Genomic DNA, 10,955 nt, shown 5'->3' with positions numbered 1-10,955 from the left:
GAGAATTGAAGGCGGTGGAAGACAGCGACTGTGTTGCTGGTGATCATGGATGGAGCTGGAGCTGGAGGCCGGTGGGGGTGGCTAGAGCTCCTTAGTTGTAATTGTGCCCCCCTTTTTTCCTACCGGACCGTATAAAGCTATTTGCAGGGGCGGATCCAAGAATTCCGTAAAAGGGGGAGGTGCCTTTACAAAATTAAGGGGGGGGGGGGGGGGGGGCACGCCCGGTGCGCTCCCCTCTGGATCTGCCACTGGATTCGATATTCCAAAATCGAAGCGCGATATTGATTTGTGTGGCTTGGATCATTGCAATAACTTTTACACTGTGATGAAGAAAAATTATGGCGAAGATGATTATGAATAATACCTGGTTTACATTTGGCCTATCCCGAAAGTCCAAGGGGGGTGGGGCACATTTGTGCCTATTATCCTATTTTCATTTACCGCTCTGTATGCCCTTTATCCAATTTCAACTAAATTCGATGACTTTTCCTAAAATTTTATTTCGAACATTTTGATTAATTCAGCTATGTCCGATATTGCTGGTTGCCATGACACTGTACACTGACAACAATGCATGTCCTTCAGATTTTGCATGATTTTCTGTTCCAATTCCAGTTAACAACATAATAATGGATGAATTGAATGGGGGTTTTCTTGGCTGTAATTTGGTGAAGGAAAATAATGTGAAGTAATTATGGTCATGAATTACAATGTACCCTGAAATGGTGTGTAGGTGGTCAGATTTTTATTTTCCTTTATTTTTCATTTTCTATATATATATATATATTTCTGTATATTTTGTTGAATAGCGCCCTCAATGGGTGATCTTGAAATTTTAAATGTTGGGTCATGTAGTGTATGAGTTGCTCTACTAATATGCCAAATATGATGGTGATACAAACTGTACCGGTACATATACCGGTAATAACGAAGTTACATAGCGGACACAATGTGTCCCCCTAGCTCCCCCCTTGGGCCTGGAAGGGGTCAAAACAGCTTGGGCTATATGGGAAACAAGACAATATGGTAAAAATTCCCATTTCAAACAATTAAAACCAAACAAACACACAAAAGACCTGTGGGTCAAGTACTACTGCAGCAAGTGCACTTCACCTTTATGGCACTTGACCTGAGCACATTATTTCAAAAATCTTGAGACCTGGGCTAATTCTTTCATTCTCCTGGGCCAAAATATCTTCCCTACTGCGGATGTTTGGGCCCCATCACTACCCTAGCACCACCACCCCTTGAACCACATACCAACATTTGTACCAACTAGTTCATCTCATCCCCATGTTAATGATTCCTGCCAAGTTTTAGTCAAACCCAGTCTCCATTTTCATGAAGATGAAACTGTTAAAAAATTTCAAAAATTTAAAACACATACACACACACACACACACACACACACACACTCCTACACACACACACACACATGTGAATTTCCAACTACAAAAAAGTCACATTTTTCGGCAATTTTCTTTTATCAGTATAAACCAGGAGATTATTTAGTATGCACCTGATCGCACAATTTATGCTGAAGGACTTTTCTGTGGCAGGGGAACCACTACTGGCACTACTGACAGGGATGCCGAGTTCAAAAAAAATTTTATGAGTGAGATTTTCATGACTCAGCATCTCGGCATGCTAATGTGCGCGCGAGCGAGGGTGTGGGAGGGTTTTTTCCCCCTGTGGCCCCCCATGGTAGGGAGCTTTTTCAATTTTTAGCTCTTAATGGTGCGATCAGGTGCATACTTAAGTGACTATTTTTTTACTTATTTTGAAAGACAAAAGGGAAGTATACCTTCATTTGCTACTATCACTTTAATCTTTTGAGCTATGCTCATTATTATAGGCCCAAGTTGCAGACTTCACCCGATGTGTGAGAAAAATGGGTGCCATGCGTGAGATCGTGAGATGGCCCCTAAATGTTTGAGTCTCACGCAGAATGCGTGAGACTTGGTAGCTCTGTACTATCAGTACTACATACGTACTACTAATCAGAGGGCAGTACTAGCTGCAGCCTATATCTCGGGTTCCATAAACAAAGTTGCACCTCCAAACCCGTCTATCTAGCATGGCTATCATCAGTTCATTACTGCTATCAAGGCCTTTGTCTTTCTTCATTACACGGATGAAAGTGGCCCTACTTTTTCCTCTTTTTGCGATTATTCCCTGTTTGGGCTCCCAGAGTATGGGGGAATTGGCAGATAGCTCAGGGTGCCGCGCACAATGTCGCAGCTAATCTAATCCTTCTCTCACGCCTTTGTCAGACACTTGATAATCTACCATGTAAGTTGGCATTTCTAATGTACCGTACGTGTAGTCATTCCACGACACATTAACAACTACCGTACCCTGAGCATGTGCATGTACACTCCTTCCAATGCTTTCTCATGCTGGGTTGTCAGTGTCCTAGTGTCAGGTTGTCGGGCTGTAAGTGTTGTATTAAAGTGGCAGGGGAACACTTCCCCTTATCATTCTCTTTAATGTGCCTTTTACATCATGTACACAAACATCACCACAACCACTTGTGTGAAGAAAAACAAAACAAAACCACAAATAAACAACAAAAAGCATCTCAAAATACCAGCCTTAAAACATGAACCATGACTTCTCACGGAGACAAACGCAATGAAATGAATATCACGGAGAGGACGGCTCTTCTCTTGTCTCCACATTTGGAAATATGGACTTGATATATATAATCATAGATCACTTTTATTAGTAGTACAGACAAGATATTTACAAGACACAATTTTGAGGCCACTATCATCGTGACCTCCATCTACAGAAAGGCACAGAACTGTCTTGTATGCTACAAAGTGACAATGTGATTTTTTCCTTCTTTTCTTTTCCCACATGATGAAAAATCACAATTTGCATCAAATCACATTAAGAAAGTACACAATAAATACCTGGTCTCAATTTCCCATTATTTTTTGAGAACACGACCACAAGAGGGAAACTTTCTTCTGCAATGCTATGTGATCTTCATTTATCAAAGAAATTATGTAAACAGCAGAAAAGAAAAAAAATGAATATACATGACAAAACTTTTTTTCTTATTGTTTGCTGTGAAAAGAAGAAGAAGAAAGCCTAGCTTATCGCAAAGTACACACTTGCCAAATAAATGCTTATAAAGCAAGACACAGCCATAGTCTTACGAAACTCCAGGTCTGTTAATTGCGATGTTTTTTTAATACCAGACGAACTTTATGACATGGAAAGTGCACTGTAAGCTTACTAGAAGAATATAACAATATGGGAGGGGGAAACAACCATCAACATTAAAAATAAAGAACAGATCAGGAGGAAATATAACACAGGTACATGTTTTATATATAATTTTCTTCTTCTATATGGACACACAGCTACTTAAAATTGCAGAGAATGTACAATTCATCTTCCCATTACTCTACTGTACAGCTACATCGACTTAAAAGCATACTTGCACTGCTTCCAAACCTTTTTTGATAACTTTAATTCATTTGAAAAGCGCACTAAAAAAAGTGATAACTGTTTGACAGGAAACTAAAGTCCCTTCAAACATCTCATATTATGAGAGTACTTGGCACGACATTCATTATTGACCTTACTTACATATCCATTTCTGGCAATTTATCATTTCAATGACTGTGATGACAAAATGCACTCTTTATTGCTTGACAAGATAGATAATGAGATACACAGACACATAGATAAGTAGATAGATCGACAGAAAAATAGGTAGAGCAAAAGATGGAGAGATAAGCAGAGGTAAAGGAAGATAAGTAGACAGATAAAGATAGACACACAAAGACAAAAGAGAAAAAAAATGCCCCCCCCCAAAAAAAAAAAATAAATAAATAAATGATGAAAAAAACTGTGCATTTTGTCACACTCCACTCAACTCTTTTTTTCCCTACTTCTGTAAGTCAACCCATACCAGCAACAGAGTTGCTAGATTTGAAGCCATGACAATGAGCACCGCCGCATTTAAAACTTGCTCAAGTCGTCACTTTCATTATACACATGCCAGCTGCTGTAATACAATACAAATACTTCACATGGTATTGTACATCAGCATGCTTCCATTCTTAAATGGACCAACTTTGTGTAAAAGAAAAAGAGTTTGGACAAAGTTGAATTCGGCATTTACAATCCCCGCAAACACAACTGAGACAAGTGAGAATACCCTGGTATTTCAGAAACATAGTGTTGCCTGAACATACACACAGAGTCTCAATAATATTCTGTTTCATACTTAATTGAATGACTAGATTCTAAAAAGATGATTAAAAACAACATTGATGTCAAAAGCACATTGAAAAATAAACGCTTACTTAGAATAGTCAGCTCAAATGCAAGCTACATGTATACCCAAATTTACAAATAATGAATTTTGTTCAAGCATTTGGGAGTAACCTCATTCAGAATACAAACTACAATCAAACAATATTCTAACTTTGAAAATGACTGAGGCCATCTCGTACTCTGTGGTAACATGGTTGGATGGGGTGGGGGGGGGGGGGGGCTGGGCTTGAGGATGCTTATATTCAATAAATATGACAAATCAATATATTTCATGTTGCATGGCTATAAAAGACTAAGTACAAGACTACAAGAAAATTAAAGTAGACTACTCTTTCATTTATATAATTTTCAAAACTGCAAAAAGCATTTACCGGTATACAAAGTGTATCGTCTTGTGTTTGCATGGTGCTATGATTGGACAATTTGGCTTTCAACCTTTCGGTGTTTAAGTTAAAGCATCTCAGTTATAGCAGCTGGTAAATACTGACATCTACACCTGCATGTCATACATACATACACTCAGATATGAGAATAAAAGTCAAATCAAATACGGCTAACACAGATGGAATGGTGCAGAATTCAGAATTATATCAACAACAAAAAAATCTGATAACCTACACACCAGAACAAATACCATGGTGTTCTGGCACAAATATTTAAAAACAATTATCATGAGGTGTAAAAACTTGGTCCCATTTTACTACCTTTCAATATTAGCACAGCAGATTTAACATTACAGTTTGCCGCAATGAAGTTTACACCATACCAAGATGCAAAACATATTCTTTCAGACTATTTCAAACATATAACATGTACATTATGTACAAAAACATGGGGGGGGGGGGAAGTAAACAAACTGTGAAAAAAAAATGAACAAACAGTATTCAAAAAACGCCATTGTCATAGTTATAATTTGGGGCTCAAATATGTTATTAAACTCACTATATATTTGCTATTTGAGTGTAAAATGTCAAAAAAATTCATTTCTTTGAAGCAAGCTTTTGTGAATGATCTGAGACTAAAAAGCCATTACTGCATAATCACTTACTGGAGTAAAAAAAATAAAAAAATAAAAAAATACCAGCGATTATGAATCCCTTTCATGACCCCTCTCCCCCAACTCCCGTCCCCCTTTACTGTTGGCAATTCAGAACACACAGTCCTTTGAAGCTTAACTCATTTCCTACCAGATTCTGAAATCTCCATATACTCCGTCCATGGCCCATCTAGTGCAAAAAGTCAATGGGTTAAAATAGGGGAAAAAAATGTCTAATCTTGATAACTGCTAACCATCTCTTTATTTGTCTATTGCCACTTCATTGTTACTCATTCACTAATATTGATTCTTACAACTAATATACAATCTAAAACAAAAAAGTGAGCACGTGAATATTAAGTGACCTATGCTGGATGTGTTCAGATTACTATACTACATACATACACATGAAATTTGCCTCCCAACACATGGGAAGCCATTAATATTCTGAAAACATACAGCCACTTTTTTTTTTCCAGAATTGTCAATTCTGAAAGCTACAGAGTGCTGGCTAAGGCACTTTTAATATCGCATCAAACAATTGAGTTGGCTTGATTGAAACTTGAATAGAAACAAAGACTATGTACACACGATTTGAGTGGCCAATGATGAACTGCCCACACACATTCCATACAATTTCAACTCTCTCCAACTTGGGCCTGTCATTTCTACATCTGTGATTCTCCACACACTCAATAAAAAAAAGAGAGCATAATTTCAGACACAAACTAAACAACCTTCCACAAATCAACTTTTTCTTTCGCATAAGGTGAAAAGTTTGTACAAAAAAAACAACCACAACAACCCCATAGCTTTGAGCATCAAAGCAAGCTTGCAAGACAAAGACCTATGACCGGTCCACATAATTTATCCCAAACCTCGCAGCTGCTCATAAAACTGTATGTTTGCATGGTGACTAAATCATATCATCAATATTAGCAGCACCATCATCATCATCATCACCATCATCATCATCACCATCATCATCACTATCATCACCATCGTCATCACCATTATCAATCATCACTATTCTCTACACTAACTCAATTGTCACCATCACTAAAATTGCTGTCAGCGATATCATCATATCACATCATGTCACGATAAGGATGGAATCACAATCTGTTTTCTGCATTCAGTATCTAAAATATAACAAAACAGCAGCTCTTTCAATGTAATGTTACCAATGAGACGACACTTTCTGATACAGCATTTTTACCTCTATGAGTAGGCAGACTAACAACACATATCTTTGAGCAAGAAGTATTGAGGGTAAAAACAAACAAATAAAAAATAAACTACACATACAAAAAAGGAAAGAACTATTTTCTCTGTAATTAAGTACACAAGAAATAAGACTTCTCCACATACAAATATACATGTATGTATGCAGCCAAATATACTTGTACACCTCGATGTAAGAACATGTCTCAAAATATCCCACACAGACACAGCCAGCTCTGCGGTGCTACAGTGAGCATTCTAACCGAAGACTTCAGCTTGCTTCACCATCATGCGAAAGTCTCACATACACATATCAGATCAATAGCGTGGTGGTGTCGTGACTCACTGTGCACCTAGCTAACTGATGTCGGAGAATACTTCACAGATCCCTCATCCATAATCAGTCACTTATTACCTCGTGAAAAGCTGGTAAAGAACTGATCATTATAAATACCCTCTAAGATCAACATATAAAGTGTGACCTGATAGATAAAAGCCTCACTTTCACACCACATGTAGGAGAAGAAAATACGGACAAGGTTGTCACCACGTATGTACTGAAAGGAGCCAATTCATACAAACATCAAAGTTGACACAAAAACACACATTTCTTTGAATTTTAGGTCCATGGGGTTCCAGTGCATCACCCCCCTCAAAAAATAGGATAAAACAAATACATACCTGAATGATAAAAAAGACAACGTACAAGTTCTACTGCCAATTTTTTCCTCTATGTACTACATTATCTAATATCCATATGAAGGTATACAAAGTTGTATACATGTATGTACATGTAAGTATCAGTTCCAATACACTATTTGTAACCTTGGCTATCCACTGTAAAGAAAATAAATTGAAATTAACAAAAAAATGGCATTTAATTAATTTCTTTGCTTGGGTGCTTGTTTGTTTGTCTTCTTGACAGACACCTCTATTATGGAAGAAGATGACACAATGCTTTGTAGTAACACACACAAAATGATGACACCCTGCACACTAATTCCTTCGCTGGTTTGCCTCAGCAGGTAAAAACAAACTCATCATCAACCATGCATGGCTCAGAACATCATGCATCAGCGTGACAATAAACCTTTGGCGCTTCGCTGCTAAATCAGCAACGTCAGATTGCATTGCCTGTTGTTCAGTTGTTAGCAGTGATGCCTAAACAACAGGTATGCTGTCATGTTTGCAAGAAATGTACAACAAAACTTCAGAGCAATCTGAATCTACACGAATTTGAATTTTTTTTCCCAATGAAATCACAGTACCTAGCTTTTCTTCAAGTTAGCAGGGCATACACATCTTGCACCAGTGGACCAAGTGGGGCCCTTAGAAAGTAAATCATTAGCTAGAAGCAAGGCGTAAGTGTGGTTGTAATGAGTACTCCTTCCGGAGCGAATGTGGCATTGATTGAGTTCTGTGTTAAATATTAATCCCTTCCATGCATGTGGGTCAACTTTGCAACAGGATAGCACTGCTAACACATGCAACCTCAAAGTCAAGGTACTTGCCAAAGCCTGTGAAAAAATGAACAAACAAACAAACAAATAATATTTAAACCTCTTAACCAAAAACCTACCCTACTCATCTCTTTCCAAACAAACAAACAAAGAAATGAGAGAGAGAAAAAAAAACCCAAACAAACAAATACATGGTAATTATATGTTTTCTAAGAGAGGTTCATAAAGTGTACAGTATACAGGTGGCCACATAATTGTTTCATAATGAAAGAACAAGTCAAACTCACAAGTGCATGGAAGACAGAAACAGGAACTTGTAAAGAATCATGATTACACAAATACTATTCATGCCGGATTAGTTAGAGGTGTAGCCTGGCTGCAAGGCTGAGGACTGTATTTTTGTTTTGTTTTGTTTTATTTGTCCATCATGCAGCATGTACATTTTTTTTCTAAGTGGTCTGGGGTAAGAGTGTACAACTGCCCTGAATATGATCTCCCTCTACTACATTGTACATCCCAGCCTTGCAATAGTAGGCATGCCAACTTTTGAGGCTTGCTACACAATCAAATGGCCTTTGATCAAGACTGAGCTGCTAATTGCGCACAATGTGTGTAACTGAGGTGAATCGTACAAATATATGGCATGTAATCCTCCTTGACAGCCAGATTTATGGGGCAGCAAGATAAATTTGCCTTGGATCGAGTCTGTGGGCAGCAGACACTCAAGAGACATGAAAAAGTAGAATATTCATGAAACCGGAAAAACTGTTCAGAATTTCTGAAGAGAGTGGCATCACAAATATCTATGCAAGGCATTGTATTTCAATGTTTTCATCCTACACTGTATATGAACTAATTTGTATATTTGAGCTTCAGGCTTGCAGCCCATGCGTTAGTGCTGCAGAGACAATATTGAAAATACATGTAGAGTCTTTGCTGATGTAGGCTGTATGTGTAAATACAATTCCACCATCTGCAATCAGCACTCACTATCAATGTAAGCATAAATGTAGATCAGTATGTAGGTATGCCTTGAAAAATAAAAACAAGCACATCAACAAACAGAACAGTCCTCTTCAGTAAAATTCTGCATTAATAAGAATCATTACTTTGTGTATGCCCTTTGCCCCAACCCAGCTCATCAAAGTACAATTGTAAATCACTGCTGTATGTCTCAAACTCTGATCTCTCTCAGGGAAAAAGAAAAATCATCTTCATTGACGTCATATAGAAATATAGGCCTTCATGTTTGTCCTTCATGCATGCCTGTGGTCAAGGTGAACCATAAAGATGAATTTGACAATTAAGAGAGAGAGAGTGCAAAGATGGTCATATACAACATGTATGGTGTACTTGCAGATTTCATCTTTGACCAACTGCAGAGTTATTACTTCGGATTATGCAAACTACAATATCTGCCACATTTCTTCCCTGCACCGTTAAACATGAAAGATGAAGTAGTTTGACGAGCTGCACAACCTAAAAAAAAACCAAACAAACACGCAAAAACATTAAATAGTTGCCGGATTCCTTCGGACATCTGACGGAGGGTTGCTGTTAATCGTCCAGTGCCAACGTCTTTAGTTCCCATTTTTGCGTCTTCTTTCCGTTGCAGGGCTGCACGGTGGGCTCCTCCCGCGATTTGTCGCTCAGATCCAAACAGAGTCCACTGCTGTGCTTAAGCTCTTTCGTCTGCAGGAAAAAACAAATAAACAAACAAAAACAAAACCCAAATGACACATATTTTGGCACCATTCCTATAGTTACATTCAGTTAAACCTTATGATAACTTCTGTATAATATACAATATACATGTTCTGTAAAAGTACATATGTTCATTTTTTTTAATGCTCTATCTAACAACGAAGGTACACTGAGATTACTCAGTCACACTTGAGTGGTCAATCATTGCAAAATCCTTAATCCAACTCTATCTGAAGTACAGTTGAACCTCTCATATCCGGACAAGTCGGGACCGGGGCTCATCCGGATAAGGGATTTGGCCGGATACGGGAGACTCAATGCTTTATACATGTACATATACACAAGTACTGATGTAGCCCATTGTAGTACCACATGTCGTAATGTGTATACTGCAACCTTGTCACTGTTACATTTGGGGATGTTTGGGGATGTTAAAATGTCTGAAGAGTGAAGGTAAGCAATTTGGAAGGAAATTTGATGTAATGTATGTTAATCATGTTGGAAGTAAATATGTAATTCATGTGTGTTTGTGTAGGAGTTCTCAAGGAATTGGGAATCCCCCTTTCCTCCCATAATTATTTTAAAAAAATAAAAAAAATTCACGGCGAGATTGCGTCCGTATAATAGAGAGATCCGGACAAAGGGAGGCCGGATAAGAGAGGTTCAACTGTACATGTATGGTAGTCTCATATCAGGAGTGTGAGCTGAATTGTGCAAGCAAATTTTCCAAGACATTTGACTTCACTATCAACCGATGATACTGACAATGTTGAATGTGATTTCAGTGCTTTAGTCAAGTAATCTCATTAAATTTAATCAATCATAATCCAATGACAATATCCAACCATTCTATGTGTAATGGATGAAAGGAAAGAAGTTAAAGAAACAACCTTCTGTACCAACCCTGATAAGCAAGTAGCATACATAGATTAAGGTATAGTTTATGAAATATCATTTTTTTATTAGATATTTCTATATGACCAAGGAAATCATCAAGGATAGCCCTCGGAAAAAATAGAATTATCTCGCAGATGTGCACTAGCTATCAAATCACCATTAAAATGCAAACATGGATTAGCAACAACCATTTTCAGCATGTCAGAAAAATTACTTGATTTGCTCAATCATATTCTTCATTTCAAAATGACCACCATGCCCATGGCCTCATTTTCCACTGACTTTTGCCACAGCAAACAACACAGGAGTCAGCATCCTTGAATGGGTGAGGACAACCC

The 10,955-nt window shown here is 37.9% G+C and overlaps 1 protein-coding gene across 1 annotated transcript in view; it reads right to left on the bottom strand.

Moving 5' to 3' along the window:
• Positions 1–9,355: 9,355 nt before the first annotated feature.
• Positions 9,356–10,955, bottom strand: part of LOC139712628 (polypeptide N-acetylgalactosaminyltransferase 13-like) — a 74,749-nt gene continuing 73,149 nt past the window's right edge. The window contains exon 11 of the mRNA XM_071624439.1: positions 9,356–9,708. Coding sequence (XP_071480540.1) covers positions 9,574–9,708 — 135 coding nt within the window. The 3' untranslated portion in view covers positions 9,356–9,573. The remainder of the gene's footprint in view (positions 9,709–10,955) is intronic.

This window comes from Diadema antillarum, unplaced genomic scaffold, assembly GCF_040938485.1.
Source record: "Diadema antillarum isolate AM-2024a unplaced genomic scaffold, OU_Dant_1.0 seq00001832_RagTag, whole genome shotgun sequence".
In the NCBI taxonomy this organism is placed as follows: domain Eukaryota; kingdom Metazoa; phylum Echinodermata; class Echinoidea; order Diadematoida; family Diadematidae; genus Diadema; species Diadema antillarum.
The sequence above is the reverse complement of the archived record's forward strand: the minus strand, read 5'-3'. Positions and strand labels throughout refer to the sequence as shown.